This window comes from Brachyhypopomus gauderio, unplaced genomic scaffold (genome assembly GCF_052324685.1).
Source record: "Brachyhypopomus gauderio isolate BG-103 unplaced genomic scaffold, BGAUD_0.2 sc52, whole genome shotgun sequence".
Classification (NCBI taxonomy): Eukaryota; Metazoa; Chordata; class Actinopteri; order Gymnotiformes; family Hypopomidae; genus Brachyhypopomus; species Brachyhypopomus gauderio.
Genome location: NW_027506877.1, coordinates 1,530,279 through 1,556,676, shown reverse-complemented (window position 1 = coordinate 1,556,676; position 26,398 = coordinate 1,530,279). Strand labels below are relative to the sequence as shown.

Here is a 26,398-nt window from a genome sequence, read left to right as displayed (position 1 = left end):
GTCCACTTGGGGGCAGTAGACTCCAGCGCTACAGACTGGTCTTCTCTCCCCCGTCCGCCCGTGTGGAGTCTCGTGGTGGAAAGGTCAGCTCCAGTTCTGAGGCTCAAGTATTGGTCTTGGGTCATATTGTTTCACATAAAGGGATTTCTGGGCTTTCGGGTCTGACTTTGTATAACTTGTAAGGATACCACAAGCTATATGAAGTAAGGCTGTGTGATATATAACAGCTTGAGAATAGCTATATTAATATTGTCAAAAATGTGTATCCTAATAAGTATGTGTATCCCAAAAAAGTTGGGCGCACTTGCAATATACAATAAATCCTGCAGTCAAACTTTCAGGCATTCTTTGCACTGCATGATACACATAATTGATCATAAAATATCAATCATTCAAATTTTTGGGCCACACCCACAAGTTCACATTATAAGCATACAGTGTGCATGCAGTTTGCCTTACTGTGCATTACTGTGTACAACTATAGTCTTTATCTGCTGTAGTATTGATAGTCAAGCAGCACAGGGGAGGTGAATTAGTTCAGAAAAGGACAAAGACTTGACAGTCTGGAAAGTTTGAGCAGTTCATGAGCATGACTTTTCATTCATACAGATGTAGAGGCTGAAAGATGCTGTCTCATGCTTATAAAGGCTATTTCCAAAGCGTTGTGACGTTCACAATGTCAGAGGAATGTCAGTGATTTAGTGTGTGGTGAAGAATACACTAAGATGCACAGATGAAGAGCTTATCAGAGAAACAAGCAAACATCCTCCCTCCTTGTTTTCATCCATCTATTTTTTTTTCTCAGAATAATATTTTGAAATTTAATACCAAATGGTAAAAGAACCAAACAAAAACGAAAAAAGGAAAAAGACGATTACAAAACTTCCTCTTTTACGTTTGCACATTGAGTGACAAACCTTAAAAAAGAACACAGCACAAACAACACACATGAAAACAAAAACACAAAAACAAGTATAAGTTTGACCAATCTGAGGACGACACAACAAGAGAAACATTAGGAAAATGTCAATTTCCCCACATTTTCCCAGGGCACTACGCCGCACTGTGAACAAAGCAGGAGTCAAGCAGGATGTTCATCACACAAAACCAATCAAATATTTTTCCTGGCAGTAATGCTATCTGAACAGAGCTGCGTGCTGCTGCTTGAGCCTGACACGAACGCCGATAATCAACACGCAGTCGCATCAGTCCACACGTACCACCACCCCTCCCCCCACTTCCCCCAACAAATAACCCAACCACTCCGCCTCTCTTCCTCTCACCAGAAGTGACCAGAAACCAGGCTGTCCACAGACATCTCTCTTTTTCTCCCTCACGCGCGCGCGCGCACACACACACACACACACACACACACACACACACACACACACACACACACTGAGATATCTCCTCCAGGATTCCTATCTCCTCCAACATTCCCCCATTCCCCTAAAGCACTCATTCATCCATGCACACTTAATAAAAAAATAAAACCTGCAGTGCATTATTGATAATGATAAATATGATTTCATTAGCACTTTCAGAGGTGGTTAAGGCTAAGACTAAGAAAGCAAGTGGCTTCCTTGAACTACCTTCATAGTGAAACCTGATCGTGATTTCAGCTAATAGAAATATACATCTATATAAATAATGAACAGTATAAAAGCAGTAAAAAAAACATTGAGAATTTTTTTTGAATCTTGAAAAAGCATGAGTAGTGATTCCTAAGTGAAGCCCCCCAATGCAGCTGTGATAGGACAATGCACTGTCAGTCAAATGAGAAGAAGGAGGTGACTGCCTGCATCACATACAGAACGTGTGCAGTATTGGTCATGGTGAGAGAACTGCATCCTATGGGAAACTAGCGTCCATGAAGTTAAATATTTGCTCCACTTTAATCCTCGGTGAACACTTCCAAAGTGCCGTATCTCCTGCCAGCTTATTTCAACACCCTTAACCCTTCAGTCCTTTAGCAGGGCCCATGGTGCAGTGTTTTGCCTCCTGTCATGGACCACTCCAGTGAGCTCCAGGGCCTTTCTGCTCCGGTCAGCTGATGTCCTGCTGACACACGGGGGCTTTAGCCAGCAGAAGACGCACTTTGCCACGGAGGAAGTTGATGTGAACTTGAAAGAGATCAGAAGCAGAAGACACTCTCCACGTCTCCTGAGTATCTAAAGCACCAGCTATCGGCACGTAATCCTAAGAGTGGATGACAGAGAGAGAGAGAGAGAGAGAGAGAGAAAGAGAGAGAGAGAGAGAGAGAGAGAGAGAGATCAGTGTAATTAATCAAATTATCTTTGTTTAGAGAAAATATTAAAATATCCTTACTTGCAGCATATGGCAATGTGCTCTTGCATTTAATTAAATGTAAAATGTATTAATTACAACATATTTGTGCTTAATTCATTGCTGATGTTATCTGCACTATTATGGTAGAAGGTAGCAGATAAGAAAGAACTCATGGTTTGTATGTTTGCTTTAGTTACTAAGTGAGTACAGACCTGAACTGTTACCCTGCGTTCACTGAATTCACAGATACAATCCTGCCTTTCCAGAACTCTGTGAATGTGTGTCTTCCACAAACACACATATCAGTATTTAATAGTCTGTGACATGGCTGGATATAGCTGTGTCTCTTTTACTCTCCCACACACACGTACGCGTGTAAACAAACCTCTGAGCCTGTCTGGCTTGTTGGATCGTCACTCGCCATCAGGTGACTCACCTGTATGCTAAGACTACGCAGCACTTGTCCAACGCTGGCAATGTTTTGGACGCTGACGTCTATGTGGGACGCCAGTGCAGAGTTGCTCACAGATGCACGTAAGGAGCTGATGGCCTTGGTCAACAGCCACAGGCCTGACTGCACCTCCCGCGCTTGCTCCTCCATCTAGGAGAACGCAGTCACACTCTTACTTTCCGTCATGCGAACGCCAAACGGAGGACGGAAAGTTCGTCACGGGCAAGAGGCTGACGAGAAACAGGGCTTTTTTTGACTACGAGCCAGAGAAGAAATGGAAAACTACTCACGTTTTTCTTTTCCCACACACCAAAATCTACTCTGGTCAAAGGAACCAGGAGGGGGACGGCAATGGTGCATTCCTCTTTACAAACCCTCTGAGATAACACGACAGAATGAGCAAAGGCAGGAATGTTAGCAAACGCAGTCCACACGTCACCCAAAGACCTGCTATTGACTTATGGCAGTGAGAACGTTTGAATGTGGATGCGGGGGTTACCATGGCAGCTTCGGCATCGCGGGCCTCTTTGATGAAGTGGTCCAGGACACGCAGGTCACAGATGGGCCGCAGCGGAGAGGGCAAGCCGGGCCGTGTCCACTCCAGCACGATCAGCAGCAAAGCAAAGAGTCCTGCAGGGCACACACACACACACACACACACACACACACACACACACACACACACACACACACACACACACACACACACACACACATATAGATACTGGGGTCAGGAGCATTTATACCACTACTACACTAAGTATGTAAAGTATGAAAACCAAATGGTTGGGGGAAATATATGAAAAGGTTCAAGATACAAAACAAAGCTAGCATTTGACAAGCTTGACTAAAAGAAACCACAAGGGGGTGTGATACAGCTGCAACATAGACAAAAGACTTGTTTTAGTGCTACGTCACACTCTAGCCATGAATATTGTCTGCAATATTTTGTAGGATTTGGTCCTTTGGAATAACCTTTCCAAACGTTTTAGTAACCTAGAAAATTTTGAAACATTTATGGTTGTGTGTTTAACGCCTTTCACATTTTTGTGTCTGCTAGTTGAATCTGCTAATACTTTGTTGATTTATGCTGACAAGACTTCTAGATTGATAGATGCTACTACTTAGCACTAACAGGGAGTTCTTTAGAGTGAGGAGCCTTGTGTGGCACAAGTTCCACAAGGTTCTATATTAAGCCCAAGTGTGTTCTCCATAGGAACCCCCTTGTAATTTGCTTTTTATGCTAGTGATATAAAATCATAAAAAAATGGATAGTGAAACATGTTCAACGTATTTGACACAAATAAAGTACTACAGAAGTAGTACAGAACACATAGATTATCAAGTCTTATTCAATCTACTTTGGCTTCCTGTTATGTTTTCAATTGACTAAATAGTTTTGCTTATGATATTAAGGCCTTTAATGCTTAATTAATGCTCTGCATTGACTACAGTCTTGCTTATGCCATTTAAAGCTCAGTATGGTTCAACCTTGGTATGCCCTCCTGATCTGCAGAACCAGATCCGATCAGAGATATACGCCATCTCAACCACAATCACAATATTCCCAGCTACTCTACGTACATGCCGAACGTCCTTAATGTCCTTTGAAACTCTGAGTTCACTAGTCACATGTGGGTGCAGGGCTGAGAGGGCTCACATTGTTCTCTTGTCCTTACCAGCAGACTCCCTGGTGTTTGGCTTGAGGCATTTTCCCTCATATACTGAGGTGTAATGCCTCTATCACAGCTACTCAAACTTGAAGTCAAGTATTATAAAGTTAAATGGTGGAAAAGATATTAATGTCCATCAAAAGGTTTGTTTTACGTTAATGAGCAAATGCTTTTAAATTAAATAATGGAATGGACATCCGCACCAGAAAATGTGAGGGTGCAAATTTTGCAGCAGTGCAAGCAAAGCAGTTTTCCCTGACTGGGATGAAGAGAATGTGGAGTGTTTGTGAACGTCTGGTCTGATAACCCTGTTCTGCACTTCTATCATACTTCACCCTCCAGACTGTGGGACAGAGGATGTTTGCATCGAAGCAAAAAGCAAGAAACAAGTTGATTAAAAAGGTATATTTGTGGTGGCAACAGAGAGACTGATTAAAAGCATGCATCTTAGCCTGGTCATGGGAATGTTTGTTCCACACTGTAGCATCCTATGTACCCTATACACCCTATGCATCCTATCCACTCTATACACCCTATGCATCCTACACACCTTATATATCCTATACATCCTATACACCCTATGCATCCTATCCACTCTATACATCCTATGCATCCTACACACCTTATATATCCTATACACCCTATACACCCTTTCAGCAGCAAGTGCCTGCTGACACATTTAAGATAACTATCATTCCAGGACAGAAGATATCTGCTCTGGACACATCCTCCCTGTCCAGGCCTGTAGGTAAGGGTGTTCCATCATTCACAAAACCAAACAGTACAGTAAGCATATTTTTTTCATTTCCACAAAAGTACCCATTTCACAGTTTCGATGACACAGAATATTAGAATGAAAGAGAAAAAGAAATTGTACTATGCACAGTGATGTCAAAGTTGAGGGAATCCTCAAAAGATGGGCTCAATAGCACCATCACATTTTGGCAGAGCATAAAGGCCATTGAGGTTCAGGTGAACTCTAAATAAATCCATAAGTAGGTTAAGTAACAGAAATATATAGAGTCGGTGTCAATGTTGCAAAATGCACGTCCGCCTCGCAACGGTGCATCACATGGGCACATTTCCAGGAACCGTGCTAATGTTTAGACCAGCGTGTTTAAAACATTACACAATAACCTAACTGAATTAATTGTATGCGGTTCCCAGAAAGAGTGGCTTCTTGCACTCAAACAAATAGTAATTATTTGGGAGGTTCATTGAGTTAGATAACCCTCATCCTCCCTTGTAATTTAAAGAACCTGTTGCCAGTAAGCTGATCCATCGACTGCCCACCTCCATTTATACTAGATGATGACCTGTCAAGAACTAAACATCTGAAGGCCCTTAGAGTGCCTCAAATGAACATGAAATATGGCATGCAGGTTAAAGCAGTTCAGAATGATGACCGTACACATGAAACATGACGAGGCGTTTGTTGAATATGACACAAGGATGAAGAACTAGAGTGGTACATTAGTACGTCTTAAAAGATGGTTTAAAAATAAATAACTGACCTTTAAATCTGACCTTATGAGGAATGTGCTTACCCTCTCTAGCCCTACTCTCTCTCTCTTTCTCTCTCTCACCTACACACACACACACTCAAGCATACTCACATAAACACACACACACACACACACACACACACACACGTGCTGGCTCTTTGCCCCTGAATGAGAAAGAGACAGAAAGCGGGAGAGTGGTAGCAGTTTTTTTTTTTTTGTTTTTTTTTGCAAAGCCAATAGGATCGGCCGACCACGTGCTGAATGTCTGCAGGATTAGGAACTTAAAGTTAGGACCTTAGCCAATGTTAAAAGCAACAGGGGGTGTGCCAACATTACACAAATGCCAACATCGTGTCTATTTTCTGCTTTGGCTTTGAGAAATCTGGAGCACTGACAAGTGTTATGCTTGATAATGTAAAGGTCTTTCACTTAGCAACAGGCAAAGGATTAAGTCTGTACAAAGTACATGATTTAAATAAAACCATAATATTGGAGCACAAATCACCAAAGCATTACTGGACAGTTAAGCCAATTTAGCCAATTCATACAAAACTTGAAAACTAGATACTGTAACAGAGCTTTTGTGGAAATATGTATTGCCTAAAATAACTCGAACTGTCCTAAAATGTCAAATCTGTCCTTTACATACAGATGTTGTTTCGTGTATTTGCACTTTTTAGCAGGGAATTCTTTTTTTTACATATCAGCATCCTTCACTTCACATTTTCAGAAGTTCAGAAAGCCCTTACAATTGAATCCTCAGTCACCCACCCTACGCAGTTTCTGCTGAATCACGTCCCATGCCAAATTCACTGGGCCACTGTCTCAGCAGTTGATGTGACTCAGCAATTGATGTGAAGTGTGTCAGCTGCTTCTAACGACCCTTTTGGTAAGTGATACTTAGACGTTGCCAAGTCATGATTATGAAATTCGGCGTGAAAGATGTCTGGCACACGCAGAGCATTTAAACAGTCTTTAACTCTTCAACATCGTCTTGCATTACTTTAGAGAAGTTGCTACTAATTCAAGTCTGATATACCTTAACCATACGATAAAAGAGGGTGTGACATTAACGTTAACAAATGTCATTATCAGCTCAAATGGCAACATATTAACCCTTATCTTGAGAACAGTTATTTTAAGGTGACAACGTGCTACTTCATTCAGCCGCCACCTGATAAACCGCAAGACGGACGTCACGCGCCACGTAAATGCCCGAAATCTTTAACGTGATCGAACGTGTCGGAATGAAGCACGCGAGAAGAACGTTATCGTTGGCGTGGTTTCACGCGCATTGCGCACGCTGTCATTCTTCATCTCAGCAAACACACTTCGCCAGTGTCACTCATGCTAATGACGTTTTGTTATATTTTGCGAGCATATCAGGACAGCTGATTAAGATGCAATTTCCTTAGAGCAAAATAATGTTTGAATTGATAGTGATGAATAATAGCTGCAGCTTGTTGCAGTGACCCCTCTGAAAACGCGATTTAAGAGTATGAAGTTTAGTAACGTGCTGTAATGAGCTGTAAGCAATGTGATAAAGACTATAGGAGTTTAAAATACACTAAAATATAGCAAGCAGACAGTCGTATAGACAATGGATTCGTGGCACGAACTAAGCTGCTTTTTGGCATAAGATTTCAGCGAAAAGTAACAAACATCTTACCTGCACAGTGAAACATTCGAACAGCACTGCGACATCTTTAAAACACATGATGAAAAATGTATAAAATGTCCTCAGAAGCCTGCTTGGGCAAAAGACACATATGGCCCGGAGCCCAAGAGGCGCTGGCTGCAGCCCGCTCACACACACGCACATGCACTGATGTGTGTCCACACTGCTCATCCCAGCCTCGGCTTCTCTCCGTCTACATCACCCTATTGGCAAGCTTGAATGAACCACAGGACTGACCTTCGCTCCAAGAAACCGATTGCGCGATTGCATAGTTGAGTTTGCAAACTCCGAGTCAGTTGTGGCAAAGAAGGTGTAGAATATACAAATTGTTTATTTTTAAACCCGGGTAAAAAGTAAGGAGGCTGATACTGTTGGCTACTCACTGGGAATCTCCATCTCAGCATCCGCAAAGGTTCTCACAGGTCCTCGCCGCTTCGCCCATGACCACGTCTGTTGCCCATTAATTGCAACTGTGGCGCTTTATGGAATTGTTATTGGTACCTCACTTTATTTTTTTTCCATCTTTGACTGTGCAAATAAAATTGCAATGTCTTAGGATGGTTATCTGAACTATTTCCTGTTGAAAAAACGTTTTTCTTTCATTGTTGTCACATAATTTGCTTTAACACAGCAGTCCGAAGACGTTGGCTTAATAACCCAAAAGGGTTTCGTCTCCTAACATCTTGTCTGGATGATCCTCTAAATGTATTTTCCTATTGGCAGATTTTCAGGAAATTGGTGACTGTACAAACAAGTAATGCCAATAGTTTCAATTATCTTTAACACCTAAACATGTTCGTGTTTGACTCCCATATCATTTTCAGTGCCTGCACCTCACAACTCGCATCAGACGAAAAGCTCCCGCCACTTTTCGGACGCAAGTTGCGCTGATGAGAAAGACCCGGACCCGGACGGGTACGTCTGGAGCGTAGAGTCCAGCTCGGGGGAGTGGGGCAGACTGGGGGGTCTCGGGTCCGTGTCCGGCATGCTCACGTTTACATACTTGCACCGTGGAATCATTTTAACGCAACATATCTAAATTGCAAGTGTGGCTTTAAGAAATAACGCATTTTCATAATATTAAATCATTATTATAAATATACGTTTAATACGTGTAGTAGCGGAAATGTTGGCAGAGGATATCGAAGACAGCGTTGAAATTAATCTTCGATACTCACTTGAAAAGTTCTCCACGAAGCAGATAAAGACTGAAGTTCGGAGTTTTTAAATGGGAAATAAACGTGGCCAGTGTAAGACCGATGTAATATACGAAAATCAACACATAATTTGGTAACCTGCAACAACGCTGAACTGCATACCGTAATAGCCTAAATAGTTTATTAGAATATGTTTTAAGTTTATCTTGGTAGCTCAGGGGACTTTTATACATAGATAGTGTGACGATTCCATTTTGCAGGCAGTCAGTAGGATCCAGGAAGGTCAGACACAGGACAAGACACAATGTGGAAAGGTCAAGGGTCGGGAGCATTCTTGAGATTGTTTCCTCTTTTACGGATTTCCATTTGAAGCTCAACACGTACACGTCACGCGTTGTGGGAATTATTAATATCAAGTCTAATAAACGTGTATTGGTACAGCAGCTGACTACATAACAGGAAACAGGTCTTTCATCGAGGTGGTGTCCAATTAACACACGTCATGCTTCAACTACTGCTGCACAGCATTAAGTGTACATTTAACTCGTCACTTCCATGTGTTCTGTATGGAATCAGTCGAGGCCAGCCAAACAATTGTTCTTAACCTCCCCAGTCTCTCTCTGTGCATAAATCTCCATAGAACATCCTGGAAGCTCAAAAGAAGAAGAGAAATGGAGCTGTCTGCTGCAAATAACCACCAGAATCCTGACTCGTCACACTTAAAGTGAAGGGCTTGCTCCCTCCGATATCAGGTGTCAGCCTCTCTCTCTCTCTCTCTCTCTCTCTCTCACTCTCTCTCTCTCTCTCTCTCTCTCTCTCTCTCACCATAGTATCTTGCCAATACAGAGGCTCATGATCTAACCAATAAAGGGGTCACTTCACTCTTATTAGCTGGCCATCACTGTGGTATGAACTGCTGAGACACTGATTCAAAGTTGGCTGCATGCAGACAGAGAAATGATAAATTAGATCAACAAAGGGGATTCAGTTTAATTTTATGCATGATTCTACCGGTACTAAAATCATTCCTGAAATCACGCTAGTGTTAAGGCACCTGGTCACAAATCAAACGCTCTGTTAGCTGCAATGTCCTTCTGCCTACAACAGCGTCGGTAAACTCACCCGTTTTGATGTCTGAAGTTAATTTTTGCTTTGCTTTTCACATTATTTTTTGACTAAATTCTTTGTGTGCAGTCACTCTCTGCCACAGCAAGGTTCCCTGGCCTGCAGTGGTGTGTTGTCCTTTTGACCAAACTCCAGTTTGCTTTTGCCTGAGCCAAGCTGAGAGCAGAGAGCGCCACAAGGTACGTGCTGGGAAACATGTGTTGTATCCGTGGAGGGGGCAGGGGACAGGGGCAGAGGACGGTGCAGGGGACAGGGCGGGGGCAGGGACGGGGGCGGGGGTGTCCCGGCATGGTGACTCCAAAGCTCCACCGCTGTCACTGAAATCGCTACGATGTGGGAGACCCAGGGACCCACCCCACCCCTGACAGTAAACAAAGACCTCCAGGAGTCAGTGATGCGGAGTCACGGAGGGCAGAGGAGAGGAAGTGAGGGGACTTTTACCTAGCAAACCGTCTAGGGCTATTCATCCTCCCTTAATCCAGCCAGACAGGACTCCCCATTACATTTCCACTGGCGCGACACAAGACAGGAAGCCCATATGAAAGAATGAGGCCCAGGGAGTCAGGAGCCACTACGGTGGCCCGACAGACGTTATTATTCTTGAGTGGAGACGTCTAGAAATGTTAATCACCACACTGAACTGGAAGCCAGTTTGTTTGCCTGTATCAACCACTTAATCAAAATACTTTTCCACTAGTAACAATTATAGATATTCTACTAAGGGCTATCTCACTTATGATATATGTTGTCATTCTGGAAGTTTCTATGTCGGTGCTAGAGTTGTTTAAAGACATGCTCGATACATTGAAAAATGCAGGTCTATTCATTCAAAGTCACATGGCCTACATTACACCCTAATGTAAAACAAACTACTCACTCCCATACCGGCAGTAAATCCCCTCGACCTAATGCAGTGGACAAGAAATAACCTGCTTCCCTAGTTTCCTACTGTTGTCATTCCGTCATAACCACACATAACCATTGATGAGACAGCAGAAATACTGTTAGTTTGGAGAATGACAGTTAAGACCAAACCTGTGACACTATGAGGAATCTGCTGTTGCAAGGGTCACAGCGATGGTGATCTTGTTTTCCTTACAGGCATGGAAATTTATAGACATTTATAATCATTTAACATGAATGTGCTTGACATACAAATTAGGAGATGAAACCCTTTATTGCACACTCCTTGTTTTTAGAGTCTCCCCCACGGTCATGGGGTTCTAGCTATTCTTTGCCCGTCTATTTCTGTCTATTCTTTGCTCGTCTATTTCTGCCTTTCTCTCACTTATCTCTTTTCCGATGTCTGCCCTTTTCTCACTATAGGAGATTATGGTGATGCTTTGCTGGTGTCATGAGGATGTGTTATGAGGTGAAGCTCATTCTCCACTGAGAGATAAGGGACCAATAAGCCAGAAGGACAGTCCACTTAGCCCGTTCAAATATTTGGCAGTCCTCCCACACAAATAGCCTTACTGTTCACGTTATCTCTCTCCAATCTCTAGGTGCACCGATTCTTTTTCGGCAGATGTGGAGATAAGACAGAAAATGCTTTATTTGCTAATGTAAACAAAGCTTTAAATACTAGATTGTAAGGTTTCTCTCTGTTTGGGAGAAGATATTTCCAGCTCTGCCCTCTGCTCCCTGCAGCAGTAGGGAAGTAAATGGAGACTGCATTATCTGTGGCTCTAACACAAGGAAATCCACATTTGTATTAAAGGTTAACATCACTATTGTAGTGCTGTAGAATTGTAATTCCTGAGTCTACAATAACAGATCTAGCACTGAGAAGACACCCATTCCTGAAGAAGTACTGAATACCCAATGCATGAACCTCCAACACGCTTAGTAATAACCTGTTCTTATTATACATATTAAAAAGAATAATAAAGGACAAGAAAACTATAAAACCATATATCCACAAGCATGGCTTGAGTACAAATATGTAATGATTACAACAGAAGGATTACTATTGATCGATACCGTGTGATTCAGTACTCAGTAGTGATACAGGCTTTGTTGCCTGTAGTTTAGTCACTCTACAGTGTAGGTTCCTCTCTCAGTGCATATCCAGCTCCACTCACCAGGGAAATCACAAGCATCAACAACCTCCTGGTAAGATCCACTCACTTCTGAACGCATCCCGCATGCCTCAACACAAGCATTCAAGCAAGACGAACACCATCACCCTGAACACTACTGACTGAATGCATTGCGCTGTATGTACTGGGCTGCTTAAGATGCATCAAAAACAATATGCAAACTAAATGAATCCAAGCACTTTACCAACACGGGCACTAGCAGAGTTTCCCCTCCTGCACGTGTCCAAACAGTCCAAACTCTGCAGGTCTTCTCAATAAAACTGCTGCCAACTTCATTATCAGAGAACCAAGAACCAAGTGGTGCGGTGCAGACGCGTGTGCTGGTGTGTGGACAGACTTACGCTCACACAGGAGGACCAAGCATCGACTTCCAGCTTCTCTAATCACCCACATCGTCTGGACACTATCGGCCACTTAAATTTCCTTCCTGACATTACAGCGTTTATTCATATCAGCACTATTTTCTGCCATATCGGCAACTCACTCACTCACACTTAGTGGGAGCTGACTAATAATGTCAGCGGCATTACCACTAGAATTCCAACGATCAGACTAGAAGAAATGAAGAACCACTGATCAACAGTAATACTGCCTTCCAAAATAAAATGCAAATAAACCAAAGACACATGGAGACCATGAATATATAAATAAACCATTAGAGGTTTTGGTACCTCAAAGTACCAAAGTAACTTTTGCAAAATATTTGAGTTGATTTACAAATAAAAAGTGCCTAGTGTTAAATAGAACCATATATTAGAGTATGTCTGAGACATGTACCAAAAACCCAAAGCTTGCTAGCAAAGCACAGACAGAAGTGGCTTAATAAGCTTTTGAGAACTCACCAGCAGATCTCCTCACAGAGTTGGAGCTGTCCTCGTGTCCAGGGAGACTCATAACTACACTCCTACGGACGGGTCAAACCCTCTCTGTGCTGAACTCAGCTCCATTGTGCCAGCAATGCTTTGTTATATCAGGAGTTTCACTCCAAGTTGTTCTTTCTAATGCCCTCCCTCTCCACACAAGTGTCTTGAGAATTCTCACAGGGTCTCTGCTTCTTCTGTTTTGCAGGAGATGTGTGTAAAGTCGACACCTAGAAATGCTGAACATGAGATCTAAGCAACTTAAGTCTAAACACTTAACTCTGGACCAGAGTCAACACAGTTAGTGTCACACGGGGTGTTGTTTCTTTTCCCTGGGGGTCTGCCTTGTAGTTGAATTCTACTGGACATTTCAGGGACAAGTCTTTTCCATTCCAAAGTTTAATGGTAGTATTCACCAGATTTGCAGGTCATTCAAACAATAACTTGATTGAAACTTTTGCTCAAACATATTCAGTGTGTTCAAGGAATCATTTTTAAAGCTCTGCCATTGTGCAACATATTAACACGAGTCATTCAGTAGAGGAAACTGTCAAACTAGATTGTAAAACAGGGACAGAGGCAACAGTAGAGTGACCTGTGAGGACAGGTAGTGGAAATGGCCCACAAATCCCGTCCCAGGCTCAGTTGTGCTCTCGTGTGACATTGTGCAGCACGTTGGTGTCCAAAGTGTGCACGAGGGGCTTGCTCGTGCACGAGGGGCTTGCTCGTGCACGAGGGGCTTGCTCGTGCACGCTCGCTACATCCTGGCAAAACTGTCCGTTTGTAGCATGTGGCTTTGGATGCAGCACATGTCAAACATGATTGGGAAACACCGGGGCGAAACATCAATCGAACCTGTGCAAGCACTGATGGGTAAAGTTGAAAGGTCAAAGTTTAAACATATGTTCAATGATTTGTTTAAATAAATAATAATAATAATAACCCAGGCGGGAAAGCAGGGTGAGTGTTGTGAGGATGAATGGGGAATGTTGGGAAGGTTTGAGGGCGTGGCTGTAGGTTGTGCGAATATAGAAGATCTACTACATTGTAGTCAAACACACATGGGTGCCAAACCCTGGGGGAGTCTAACATGGTTACTGATGATGTAAACAGCACAGAAGCATCTCATTAAAGTACAAAGAAAATAAACAAATGCTGGAGCCAAAACCAGCTTAGGAGGTAAAGAAAAAACAGCCGGACAGACGTAAAAAGTGCCACAAAGTCAAAAACAGGAAAGATGCTTTAGTTTTCTATCATATTAGAACATTTCCTTTGATCCAGAAAACGCCAGTATGCAGCATATGCTAATAAGCATTTGTTTGTAACCTGTGTAATAAGCATTTGTTGTAACCTGTGTAATAAGCATTTGTTGTAACCTGTGTAATAATGTAAACACCACCTTCATGAGTCAGCACAAAACACATGTGTTTACCACTATTTGTTTACGTTCACACCGGATGTTTTGTTTTTTTTTTTGACAATGGGATCCTGCCTGTCCAGGAACATTTTGAATCACGTTCTCTGGTAGCTGAGAAAGGGAATAGACATGTGTTCTGCAGGACTTGTCCGGGACTTTGAGGGAAGACCTAATGGAAACCACTCAAATACAACCTGGTTGTATTGTGGTTATACCTGCCACAAGAAACACTGAAATATAAAATGTTATTGCAGGAAGTAAGAAAAAACAATGGAAATTAAAGCTAAGGCTAACAGTGAGCCTTTTATATAAAAACTTTTCAAGATTAATTCATGTCAAACTGTAACTGCTTAAAAGAGTAGAATACAATAGACCACTGTAGAACATCAGATCTTTGAATTCATTTGATTCTCTAATATCTCCTGATTTGTATATAAAAGCTAAAACATGGATTAAAATGGAAATATTCAAAAGAAATGATTTAGCAGTTTAAATTATGAAGAAACACAATTAAATTTCAACAACCCTCTGAATTCAGTGAACACTGTTCAACGATCTTTTGGTTTTGAACTTCATTTAGACTTCAGATGGTCAAATGTACCCAAATCAATCTATGCATGTTATATTTTGATGCCCTTCTTCTTACAGAGAATGTATTTTAAGAATGAATCACAGAGAATTTCCTCCTACCATCATGTCTGCTTAGTGTGACCCTACCTCAGAAGAAGGGCGAGATGTTCCAGGTGTAAAGCTGTTGGACGGAGACTGGTGTCCCCTATGCCCCCTATGCCAAGCTGCCCAGGCCAGTGTAACTTTATGGAGACAATCTGTTGCGGACCTGGACTCAGACTCATCTGCTCTTCTTTGGGAGACAAGGTGAGGGTTTCACTGCTCTACACACATTCCCATATGTAGGAAAGCTGATTGCACACAATTTTTTACTTGAAAACAGCAGGGATAAACAAAACACTTCAGATCTAAAAGTTCTCCCTCACCCAGACGCTCCCCCAGCCCAAACCACTCTTTCCACATATTTGCTGTCCATCTCTTGTGCCATATTCCTGGCGCAGTCTGTGATTTGGCAGCACAGACACACGCCGCTGCTCCCCTCTGCAGCCTGCCAGCCGCACAAATCACACACAACTCCTGCAGTCAGTGAACTCTTCAACAAATCTGGGGCAGCTCTGATCCATCATGAAATTGCCTGGTCGTTCATTAAACTCTCCTCAAAGACCTGACCTTGGAACGTTTTAATAATGCACAAGAGATGCGTCTTCATGTTTTTGCCCGTTAGCGAAAAGACTGACCTAAATAAGAGGTCCGTGAACAGAGCGAGCTTTGTTAGGGAAGTCAGGGCGATTGCGTTGAAGAGGCACTCTTAAATGGCAACTGATAAAAATCTTAAAGTTACAAAATTCTAAGAGTGAAAACATTGCAAGGTATAATGGTGCAAGGTAGAATTAGGCAAAGGCATAAGTAGGTAAACAAGCATCTATTTATGACTATCTTTTGGTTTGGTCGGGTGCTACCTCACCTGTTGCAACCGCACTCCCTCGAGGTGGCCAAACTAAAAGGGGTGGAAAGAGGCAAGAAGTTGAAATAACTGTAATAAGAGAAGAACCAAGATCACAACCTGTTTTCTCTCATCCTGAGCAAAGTTAAATGCCTGATTGCTGAACCAAAGGACATTCTCCTTTGGCCTTCTGTGAAATTTAGATGAAGAGTTTGGCAAGAAGCTGTCAACCAGACACCTAGAATATGAACAAATAAAGCATTTTGCCAGAAAGAAGGAAGTGTATCGCTAGTGAAACGAGTCTGTGAAAAACACCTATTTGTATGCATTGTACATTCAAAAGGCCACTAACCCATGATCAGATATAAACGCATAGATGGGCTTTGAGATGGGTACACAGACGCACAGTGGCAACACAAGAGGGTAAAAGGCAGCATGTACTGCCGCTTCCAGAAGCAATGGCTCCCCCTGCTGGTAAACAATGGACTGACGAGGAGAGCCATTCTCGCCTGTGATTAATAAAAACGATGTAAAGGATTTTTCCTTTGTAATACCAAAACAGACAAATTGCTAATAATTTCAACTAATAATTGAATACTGGCAAGGACATATAAATGAAGAAGGACTACTTACAACCAACACACAGCTGTGAAGTCACCTTCAGTGATATGGAAAGTGCAGTAACCCTACAGTAGACGTCAAAAGCAGCCAAGTAAGACTTAGTGGTTTCGCACTCACTCTAAACCTCTCTGTGCCATATACAAACTCAGCAGCAAACACAATGTCCAAGAGGACACGGGGAAGAGGACTGAGCACTTGTTCTAGTGCGCCCGGATTTCAACACACTCCCACCTTTTATAATGGCACTCAATGGGAACCACGGTCTTGTAATCGTGATGAGCATGAAATGTCACGTTCAAGTAGTAATTTTTCACCAAAAATCTCCAAAAATGTTCTCTCCACATTTACAATTTAGCTCTTATTCTCAACAAAGTAGTCGATATCGAATGTCCCGAGAATAATTTGAATGGTAGAATTCACGCTGCTTTGCAAACTGTTAATCGAGCTTATCGAACAGTCCAGAAAGAGTCCAAATGATTTGGTACTCAAACTGACGATTGAAGGTCGGATTAACACCATAGGTATAAAAAAAATCGATTAACAATGACAATTTTGTCATTTTACGTTATTAAATATAGGTTACGTGTTTTGATTGAATATCAGAACGCGCTACAAAATTATTTGTTTGGCGAGTTGCACACCTCTAAATCAACCTGTGTAAATTACACCTACAACGCATAAATGGCGGAACTGTTTAATATGCGTCGTGGCACAGTAGGGAAGGATTTTGTGGTCGGACAAGACAACTAGTCTTCTTCACTAGCGAGCTAGTTTGTAGAAGAATGCAGTTCATGTGTGATAATGGACACTTAATTTAGTTTAAGGGCTAAATATTTTTTTCATTATATATAGATTTACCAAAAAAGTGAAAGTTGCATACATTTAAGTCGACTGTCAGATTATTCTAGAGACTTAGCCTGCGCACTGCTATGGAGAGAGAAGTCCTGGCCAATAGTGAAGACGTAGACAGGAAAGGAACTCAAGACGAGTTGACCATTACAGACAGTTTCTGTCCAGATCATTTACTGAAGAATCCTCACGAGGGACTGCTTCAGCCTTTGGCAGACTGTGACAGATGCTCTATGATCTCAGGAAAATGTCTCTATTACCATTACGGCTGTGATGGGGAGGATGACCGAGGCTGGGGCTGTGGATATCGGACTGTTCAGACTATGTGCTCTTGGTTGTATTATGGATCTCGCTGTGGAAGATCCAGACCTCCACCGAATCTCCTTGAGATCCAGCAGGTCCTGGTCGCAATAGGGGACAAACCTGCCTCGTTCTTGGGGTCTAGAGAATGGATGGGGACTTATGAGGCCGCCATGGTGCTGGACCAACTTTATGGCATCCCGTGTCGTATTGTACACGTGCGGAGTGGAGGGGGGGAGCTTGAGCAAGCAGTAATGGACCTTCACCACCATTTCCTGAGCAGCGGGTGTCCCGTAATGATGGGTGGAGACCGGGACAACTCTTCTAAGGGCGTCCTGGGCGTGTGCACTGGGAAACAGGGGAGTTATCTATTGATAATGGACCCCCACTATTATGGCCCTGCCCTGGATAAAGAATCTCTGCAGGGACAAGGCTGGGTGTCATGGAAGCCGGTGAAGGCTCTGGATAGCTGCTCCTTTTATAACCTTTGTCTACCACAGACACAAAAGTGATTGTTCTGCTAATGCCATCACTGTGTTCATCTGTAACATGTCTTAACATAAACATCTTAGGTTCTACCTGTTGTGTTGTCTGCGTTTGTTTGCTTGAAATTGAGCACTGCTTATTAAACACTGCAAGACTGCGGTATTGTTTTTGTGGACGTCTGTTTGGATTTGAATGTATAATGCCCTCTTGTGGTCAACATAGGAAAAGGTAATTTATGATGTGTTAATGTTGCATTTTAGGACAATAAAACACTGGAATGAACCTGTAATTGATGCATTTATTGAGGAACCACATCAACCGCTTGCATTATTTTTGTCTACACATGTCAACAGTAGCACTGACATTTAGCACAATGCAAATTCCAAAACACCAATGTTTAAAATGAATTTGTATCTCTTATTTCTACACGCATGTTCTAATTGGTTAGTAAAAAAGTAGCTTTATGTGTCAGACACACAGTCATTATAAAAGATCTGGAAATTCTTGTCCACATCCATTCTGGCCCTAAGGAACCTCTCCAGACTTTTAACAGGAATCTCTACCACGTTGTTGTTGATGCGATCGTTCTGGCCGTAGGCACCAAACACGGGGAACTTGTAGCGCTCGGAATAAGGGGCGTTGTGGTCATAGCGTGTGCAGCAGTAGGCCGTCCACATGTACTCTGGAATGGCCACACGGTCCAAGTTATCACGGCGGATCATGTTCCCAGAGGTCGTGACCCCTGTGATGATGTAGGCGTTTCCGTAGCAGTAGTTGTTGAGGCGCTTACGTAGGACCTGCGTGTGCGTGGCCCAGGGCCCGACGCTGAACTCTTTGACCTGAGGCACCACGTTGGTCAGGGTGTAAGTGGCGGCTTTGTCCAGAGGGTCGGCCTGGTGCTGGTCTGGACTCAGCTGACCGCGTTCATACTGGACCACGTCGGCGTAGTCCTCTAGCACGGCCTGCGTGTCCTCAAAGTTCTTGTGCATGTGGATGGTCTCAGGGAAGGGCTCCATGTTACTGCTGCCTTTGTCTGAAGCAAGCTGCACACAGCGAGATCGTTGGTTAGAACGAGGGACAAAGACACGTAGTGTGCGCAAAACACGCAGAGCAAAGAGCTCGGGCGGATAGGGACTCGAATCAAGCAACACAGGGAGCAGACACACGCGGGAGGTGCCGTGTAACACGAGACGTGTTGGCAGCAGCGACGGTCACGCTTACCTGGGGTTCGAACATCCAGGGGAAGTCGACTCCCTTCTCCCCGTTGGCCTTCTTGAACGTGTACGCGGAAAAGACGGGGATGTGCTTCCTGGGGTCGTAGAGGGTGACGAAGCGCGGCTTGTCTCCGTAGTGCTGGCAGATCTTCTTCAGAGAGTTGGCGAGGTAACCTTGGGGAGGGGTGCCCATGTAGAGGGAGTCCTTGCATCGCCCGTCGTGGTTGAAGTCGTCCACGACCGCAGCCTGCGTGTGCTCGGGCCAAAGGAAGAGCAGTAGACACAGGGCAGAGAGGGCACGCACAGACCTCATGATTCGCTCCACAACTATTCTCTTCATAGTCAAGTGCCTTTCAATGGCACGGGCTTGGCAAGTCTTCCCTGAGTTAAACCTGCTTTGAAAACTGTAAAGACTACTGTCACTCTAGTAGTACTATAACTACTCTCTCCTCATAGGTGGAGAGAACATACAATGAGTACTTCAGCGATTATCTGATATGTCATTTGAAGGCAGGCATTCAGTCGCTGGTGTGCATGTAAATTGTAAGCAAACAGAAGTTTCACTGTTTTGATCACTCAGGACATTGACACGTTTACTTTGTAGATAAATGACCAATGTATGTCTTCTCAGAGACATTCACCTTGGCATTAGTGCTGAGAGTAACTCAATATGCAATGCAAAGTATTCAAATCCAGCATGTGAAAGAAATGAACCATTACCATATCATAACTGGAAGCTATCAAAGCCTCATGGTCACGTGCCTCTTACTGTACCTTGGCTACATTACGTAGAAACCACAGTGGTGCTGTTTTCTAGTTTGTAGGTCTCCTGCATTTGAATGAAGCCAAAGAATTCATATGTTAAGAGAAGTATACTCGTGTAGTTTACTTGTGGAAAAAGTTATACATCTAGATCTTTTGGAGCAAGCGTAGATCTTCTAGAATATGTTCAAACTAGACAATGCCGTAAAGTGGGAGGTTTGAGGTCATTTTGGCCATTTCACTGTGACTACTCTGTTCTCTAGTGTGGGTTTTTTAAATGACTAGTTATATAAGTGCATAATACAGGGGATCTAATATTTTGAAGCTTTGGGATTTTGAGGGAAAAGTGTAATAAAGTACACAGAGTGATGCATAGTGGGTGTAGAGAAAATTTTAATAGGTGATTCAATTCAAGTACTGAAACAGTCCTTTTGCACTAAAATGAATTTGACACATAACCAGAATTCCATTGTATTTATTAACTTATCTTTTAACATTTTCAGTATACAATGATGTACTGCATCAAAACTATAATTTTCTAATTCTATTTCTTACCAGCTGAAAAATGTAATATTAATATTATTAAATTAAATTAATAAAATATATTAAAAGTACTACCATGTTGTCGCGACCTACCTTTACAATTAAGGATAGATTTGTAAATAGAGAATTAAAAGTGTGACTATAGGCAAAACTAGTCTAGGACATGGTCGTGCCAGGGAGCACACACTGCTCAGCAAATATTTGGAAGTTTTTGTCCACAAAAGTGGTCTTCTTCAGGAAGTCCTCCAACTTGGGGACAGACAGCTCCACAATCTCGTTGTTCTCCTTGTCGTTGAGTCCATAGTGGGCGAAGGCGGGGAACTTGTAGCGCTCGTTATACGGCGCGTTGTGGTCGTAGTCGATGCAGCAGTAGGCGGACCACAGGTGGGTGGGGACGGCCACCCGGTCGACGGTGTCCCTGCGGATCATGCTGCCGGAGGTGGTGATGCCCGTCACCACGTAGGCCGTGCCACGGCAGTAGTTGTTGAGCCGACGGCGGATGGCGTGCTCCTGGGCCCTCCAGGGGCCTCTGTGGAAGCCACACACCTGTGGCACCACGTTGGTTAGGGTGTAGGTGGCTGCCTTATCGTCGGACGTGGCCTGATGCTCGTCGGGGTTCAGGTGCCCCCGGTCGTAGAGCACGGTGTTGGCGTAGTCCTCCAGGACCGCCTGGGTGTTCTCGAAGTTCTGGTGCATGGTGTCATGGAGGAAGGGCTGCATGTCCCCTACGTCCACGGAGGTGGACAGCTGCTCATTTAAGCAGGGAAGTAAATAGCAGATGGAATTTGTTAGTGGTATTATGTAATATTTCTCTATTGCACTGTTAAAGTGGAAAATTAAACACTATAGCAGAACAAGCTAAAGTATGCAGTGGAGGGGCAGTGAAGGAGCAGTGAAGGGGCAGTGGAGAGGCAATGGAGGGGCAGTGGAGGAGCAGTGTAGAGGCAGTGGAGGAGCATCATAGGGGCAGTAGAGGTGCAGTGCAGAGCCATCTGTGGATCACTGTAAATGCCACGAGTCTGAGGTCTCACTCACCTGCGGCTCGTACATCCACGGGACATCAACCTTCTGCTCTCCATCAGAGCTTTTGAAGGTGTAGGCGGAGTAGACTGGGACGTGGTCCTTGGTGTTGTAGAGGGTGACGTAGCGGGCCTTCCTCTTGTAGAACTGGCAGATCTTCACCAGAGAGTGGTCCTCCAGCCCCGCCGGCTCCCTGCCCAGGTACAGGAATCTGCGGCATTCGGGGGAGAGAGTCTGCTGAACCACAGCGCTCGCGGGCCAGCAGGCCAGGAGCCCCACCACGACAGCCAGCAGAGGAGAGCACACACAGGCCTTTACCATGGTGCCACAAACCACACGGGACGGAGCCGTGAAGGAAGCGCAGGGTTAGAGTGCAGCGAAGAGGGCAGTGCTGCTTTAACGGAGTCGTCGTGTGGTGTGTAATGGCAGCTTATGAGACAGCTCCACTCGCCTGTAATCTACCTCAGCATGCAAACCAGGCAGGAGAGTTTGACCCCTGATCCACTCATCACTGCTTTGGCAGGCAATGAAAAAGTCAGACTAAAGCCTTTCAGAAGTTCAAAGAAATTCAGGATTCATTTGTATGAAATGGACAAAGTATCATCATCTTACTATAATATTTATTTGGACAGGAGCAAATTATCGAATTATCAATTTGCTAATATTATAAATAAATTAGCAAATTATCATCCAGAATTTGACTACTACTCATTTAATTCTAGGAAATTTAAATCTGCAGGTTGTCTCCTTCAACGTTTCGCACTGCTCCCTGCTCAGAGAGAGAGAGAGAGAGAGAGAGAGAGAGAGAGAGAGAGAGAGAGAGAGAGAATGCGTGTGTAATGCTTGCTGTTGCATCAGCTCATACGAGAATCGCTGCTACTTCCTCGAGCTTTTTACTTTCGTTCTTCAGTTACCGCTCGTTGCTATGCTTTGTTAAGATGGAGAATACTCCCTGCAACCGCACGCGCCTCGCTCCACCGTGCGGCAGTTCCAGTGCGCATGTCAGTATACACATGACATGACTGTCAGCGTAACGTTGGGAATTACCTCCAAAAATATTTTTGCAATGTTTCAGCACCACAGAAGGTTGTTGTTACACCAAATAACAGTAAAGCGGTGAACCCATTTTTATTTTGTAAGTTATGTAAAACATTGTATCATTTTCCTTTGGAGAGACGGTCAGGCTGATTTACAGTTCTGCTCCAAGAACTGAACCAACAGCCTACAAGTTCAGGCCTCTTTAGCAACAGTGGCGGAGCCAAAGGGGGGCAGGGGTGGCAATTGCCACCCCCAACAGAGCCCTTGCCACCCTTGGTGCCACCCCACTGGAAATGGTAATTTTAAGAGAAAATATTTGGTTCCTTTCGTTCATTTGTATATGGACCCCTCTGATAAAGCCTTGGTCACCCTTTGGTCTAGCTCCACCACTGTTTAGCAATCGTCCTACAAACCAGTTCATTTCAAAGCTTGTTACACTAACATCAACACCGTCATTGAAATGAAGCATCACTGTGATGCCGCCACCTTGTGGAGAATCTCTTTCTTGCTAACTGCGAGTGAATGAGTGACTTACAATCCAGTTCTTGAATGAGGGAATGAGGTGCTTGACATCTAAAAATGGTATAGCCCATTACTGAGGAGAAAGTGAACTTTGTAAGCATGAATTATGAAGTTTTGTATACCATGGAAACATTTGAGCTTCATTTCACTGTATCAATGATAAGAATGAAAATGACGTGCAAAGAGAGAGTCAGAGATAAACCTTTGTTCATAGTTCATATACAACAGCCCTATTATAAGTTTTGGCTTCTACTTCACCTCATTTCAAACACAGATGTTGACACATACACATAATAAGACTTTATATTATTAAAATACTGGTTAAAACACTTGTTTTGAACAGTATACACACACACACACACACACGCACACACACGCACACACATAAAACAAGTGTCCGCCTTGCTTGTTCTTGTTTTCATTTTAATTTATGAAAAACACTATTTCTATTTCTTTTTTCTTTTCTTCCTTTTAAATGTGTTCTCTGAGATGCAGCCTCTGAGGAATATGTTAACGTTTCTCTCCATTGCTATTTGGTTCTGCAGGAAGTTCTCCAGTGTCTTCAGAGGGACCTCCTCAACATGGTGGCCCACTATCTCATTGGGACCATACGCTCCGTAGGAAGGGAACATGTATCTCACTTCGTAGGGTGAGTTACGATCGTACCGTGGGCAACAGTACGCTGACCACAGGTGCTTAGGGACGGCCATTCTGTCCTGCCCACCCCTTCGGATGGTTACCCCAGAAACGGTCACCCCAGTCACCACGTAAGCTACTCCTTGGCAGAAGTTGTTGAGACGACGTCTCACTCTGTCGATATATGCTGCCCACGAGCCCTCTTTGAAGTCGCCGACCTGAGGCACCACATTGGTGAGCGTGTAGGTAGCAGCTTTGTCCTGGCTGTCCGCCTGGTGCTGGTCTGGGTTCAGTGTGCCGCGTTCGTATGCCACAGCGTCAACGTAGTCCTCTAATAGAGCCTGGCTTTTCTCGAGCGATGGGTCCGTCTTGTCACTAGGGGGCAGCATTTGCATGTTTCCACTCTTCTCCAAAGACACTAGCTTCAGGATGAAAATGAGAAATGAACTAATTATTATAATAAAGAAAGAATGGAAAAAAACAACATAAAAATCTGATCATTGTTACTATAAAATAATATAATAAATATTAAGACCTACACTGGCACCTGTGGTAACTTTGCATTTTGTTATTCACATGTTGACTTAACAGAGCTAATTTCCGATTAGAATGGAAATTGTCTTGTTAAGATACTTTGTTAAAGACTAAACACCTTTTGTCTCAGGTAATTGCTATATCAGTACCTACATTTCAGGCAGGACTACTGACCATCAACTGCTCTCAGTGTCCCTTGAACACCTGACCAAACACAGGCCTACACATGTCTGACTTTATACCACTCCATAGGAGCAGAATAAATAAAGGGTAACTGATTCATGTAACGTGTGACTGGTTTGTGGTGTGTATGAACAACGTTGGGGCATATGAGATCCGGGGCCCTGGTGTTCTATAACCCCATCCCGCCCATGTCCCATCGTTATGTTTGTATAATTTACATGTAACAGAATTAAGGATATTAAACAAAAACTCCTCCTACCTGTGGTTCATACATCCAGGGTGTGTCTATCCTCCTCTGCCCGTCTGACTTCTTGAAGGTGTAGGCTGAATACATGGGCAGCCGGCGGCTGCAGTGGTACAGGGTGGCGTAGCGCGGCTCGTCTCCGTACCGTTGGCATATGCGCTTCAGGTCGGTCCCCTGGATGCCAGCGGGTGGTGTTCGCATGTACAGGAACTGGCTGCACTCTTTGAAGCTGTCAGAGACTGTGGCATCTGCCACACGTAAACCCACCAACAGGAGAAAGGACAGGAGACAGATCCTTGGAGAAGCCATCACAGAGGGAGAGTATGGTGAATTCTGATATATAGACTGATGATGATGATGATAGAAGTGATGAAGGAATATAGCTGTGATGAAACCAAGACAAAACAGAGGCCGGTTGATCCAGGTGAGTTTCTAGCTCTAGCTGTAGTCTCTCATGTAGTATACTAAGAAAAAGTGAAGGACAAAGAAACATTCTGCATGCAAATGACTTCATGTCAGCGTGATCTGACCAATAGGACACTGTCACACCTGTCAGCTCATACAACAATTGGACCATGGTCATGTTTGTCATACAAATGTATCTACCAATGAGCTCAAAGAGGACTTAATAATGAGCAGATGACTTGGAAACATTAAACTGTGCAGAGCAGTCTGCACCATCCTGGCCTTCCTGAAGTGTCCTGCAGAGAGGGAGCATATGCAGTATGTTCTAGTAATGTGTGGTAGTCTTGGTTGGAGCAGCTGCCATACCCGGTAATGTTACCCATCACAATGCTCTTACTTGTACAGGTCTGGAATGTCCATTAGGACGTGGGAGGAAACCATGAACCTTTGGAGTCTCTGCAGTTGGCTGGTGGGGTGTAGACATAACGTTTTTAAAGATGCAAAGCTCCTCATGGACCTGGTTTTCAATGCTCTCACTCACATACACACACATACACTCTCTGACATTTAACACCATTTCTTCACAAGGGGGCGCTAAAGGTGCTCCAGTAACTACAAGGGCCGTGCAAATGATGTCCATAGTCTGGAAATTCAACCAAACAAAAGCATTTTACTGTCACTAAAAATGAAAGTAAAGGGGTAAAATGAAACCTTGGTAGGCTACCACTTGATGTGTTTGAAATTGATGCAGTATTGTCTTTATAACAATTATAACTGAATTAATTATGTTTGCTTAACATTTGCTTGTTGCAATTAGGATGTTTTTACTCCTTTCCTGGTTCAGGAAGAACTTGATTTAACTGCTTGTTCACTGTTGATACCAGTAAGCTCAGATGTTCTCTGTTTATTTAGTGCTACACTTCACTGACTTCACAAATCAAAGAATGAAAGCTCATGAGATTTTGGAAGGTTTCTTGTCATTTTTCTTTTGTTGAATTTTCTGTCATAATTAAAAAGTTTACACTGTCCTGCTTAGTTTCACGTTTCAAGTCTCCTGTTAATTATCAAATCCTCTGTAAGCAAGTTGGTAGATAAATGTTTCTGAAAATGTATTAATGCTGTGTAAACAAATGGTCACTGTCTAAGAATTGCATTAGTGCAATGCCATGGTCAAATCATATGAGATGACAGGTGTGACAATGTCCCATTGATGAGATCGCACTGACATGAAGTCATTTGCATACAGTTTGTTTCTTTGACTTTCACTTTGC

General features: G+C 43.4%; 5 protein-coding genes across 8 annotated transcripts; 1 reads left to right on the top strand and 4 right to left on the bottom strand.

Annotated features, from left to right (window-relative positions):
• Positions 1 to 19: 19 nt before the first annotated feature.
• epoa (erythropoietin a) lies at positions 20 to 13,126 on the bottom strand. Of its 4 annotated transcripts, none has more exons than XM_076987351.1 (5): positions 12,823 to 13,126; positions 3,240 to 3,370; positions 3,031 to 3,117; positions 2,726 to 2,890; positions 20 to 2,199 (listed from the first exon to the last, which is right to left on the bottom strand). In XM_076987351.1, exons 1-5 carry the CDS (start codon positions 12,872 to 12,874, stop codon positions 2,047 to 2,049), a joined length of 588 nt encoding a protein of 195 aa, XP_076843466.1. In that variant the 5' UTR covers positions 12,875 to 13,126; the 3' UTR covers positions 20 to 2,046. The 4 variants fall into 4 exon arrangements, with proteins under 4 accessions (XP_076843466.1, XP_076843467.1, XP_076843465.1 ...); XM_076987352.1 differs by lacking the exon at positions 12,823 to 13,126 and adding an exon at positions 12,322 to 12,383; XM_076987350.1 differs by lacking the exon at positions 12,823 to 13,126 and adding an exon at positions 11,963 to 12,066.
• Positions 13,127 to 17,115: 3,989 nt separating this feature from the next.
• Positions 17,116 to 18,309, top strand: ufsp1 (UFM1-specific peptidase 1). Its single transcript, XM_076987384.1, has one exon. The coding sequence runs from the start codon at positions 17,321 to 17,323 to the stop codon at positions 18,050 to 18,052; it is 732 nt and encodes a 243-aa protein (XP_076843499.1). The 5' UTR covers positions 17,116 to 17,320; the 3' UTR covers positions 18,053 to 18,309.
• An 8-nt stretch (positions 18,310 to 18,317) lies between these two features.
• On the bottom strand, positions 18,318 to 19,626 carry LOC143488588 (endonuclease domain-containing 1 protein-like). Its single transcript, XM_076987383.1, has 2 exons — positions 19,248 to 19,626; positions 18,318 to 19,069 (listed from the first exon to the last, which is right to left on the bottom strand). Exons 1-2 carry the CDS (start codon positions 19,578 to 19,580, stop codon positions 18,488 to 18,490), a joined length of 915 nt encoding a protein of 304 aa, XP_076843498.1. The 5' UTR covers positions 19,581 to 19,626; the 3' UTR covers positions 18,318 to 18,487.
• A 1,075-nt stretch (positions 19,627 to 20,701) lies between these two features.
• Positions 20,702 to 21,964, bottom strand: LOC143488525 (endonuclease domain-containing 1 protein-like). Its single transcript, XM_076987290.1, has 2 exons — positions 21,581 to 21,964; positions 20,702 to 21,292 (listed from the first exon to the last, which is right to left on the bottom strand). Exons 1-2 carry the CDS (start codon positions 21,884 to 21,886, stop codon positions 20,702 to 20,704), a joined length of 897 nt encoding a protein of 298 aa, XP_076843405.1. The 5' UTR covers positions 21,887 to 21,964.
• A 1,607-nt stretch (positions 21,965 to 23,571) lies between these two features.
• On the bottom strand, positions 23,572 to 25,305 carry LOC143488524 (endonuclease domain-containing 1 protein-like). Its single transcript, XM_076987289.1, has 3 exons — positions 25,272 to 25,305; positions 24,738 to 24,970; positions 23,572 to 24,183 (listed from the first exon to the last, which is right to left on the bottom strand). The coding sequence occupies exons 1-3, from the start codon at positions 25,303 to 25,305 to the stop codon at positions 23,572 to 23,574; spliced, it is 879 nt and encodes a 292-aa protein (XP_076843404.1).
• Positions 25,306 to 26,398: the final 1,093 nt, after the last annotated feature.

Excerpts from the sequence above, each read along its gene's own strand:
- epoa (XM_076987350.1), bottom strand. The coding sequence starts at position 12,020 with ATGCGTTCAGAAGTGAGTGGATCTTACCAGGAGGTTGTTGATGCTTGT. Across the intron at positions 3,118-3,239 it reads GCGATGCCGAAGCTGCCATG|AGGGTTTGTAAAGAGGAATG; the intron begins GTAACCCCCGCA and ends GTGTTATCTCAG. Across the intron at positions 2,891-3,030 it reads GTGTGTGGGAAAAGAAAAAC|ATGGAGGAGCAAGCGCGGGA; the intron begins GTGAGTAGTTTT and ends GCGTTCTCCTAG.
- ufsp1 (XM_076987384.1), top strand. The coding sequence starts at position 17,321 with ATGGAGAGAGAAGTCCTGGCCAATAGTGAAGACGTAGACAGGAAAGGA.
- LOC143488588 (XM_076987383.1), bottom strand. The coding sequence starts at position 19,580 with ATGAAGAGAATAGTTGTGGAGCGAATCATGAGGTCTGTGCGTGCCCTC. Across the intron at positions 19,070-19,247 it reads CCTGGATGTTCGAACCCCAG|CTTGCTTCAGACAAAGGCAG; the intron begins GTAAGCGTGACC and ends CGCTGTGTGCAG.
- LOC143488525 (XM_076987290.1), bottom strand. The coding sequence starts at position 21,886 with ATGGTAAAGGCCTGTGTGTGCTCTCCTCTGCTGGCTGTCGTGGTGGGG. Across the intron at positions 21,293-21,580 it reads CGTGGATGTACGAGCCGCAG|CTGTCCACCTCCGTGGACGT; the intron begins GTGAGTGAGACC and ends TTAAATGAGCAG.
- LOC143488524 (XM_076987289.1), bottom strand. The coding sequence starts at position 25,305 with ATGACCATGGTCCAATTGTTGTATGAGCTGACAG. Across the intron at positions 24,971-25,271 it reads ATTGTTGTATGAGCTGACAG|ATGCCACAGTCTCTGACAGC; the intron begins GTGTGACAGTGT and ends TACGTGTGGCAG. Across the intron at positions 24,184-24,737 it reads CCTGGATGTATGAACCACAG|CTAGTGTCTTTGGAGAAGAG; the intron begins GTAGGAGGAGTT and ends TTCATCCTGAAG.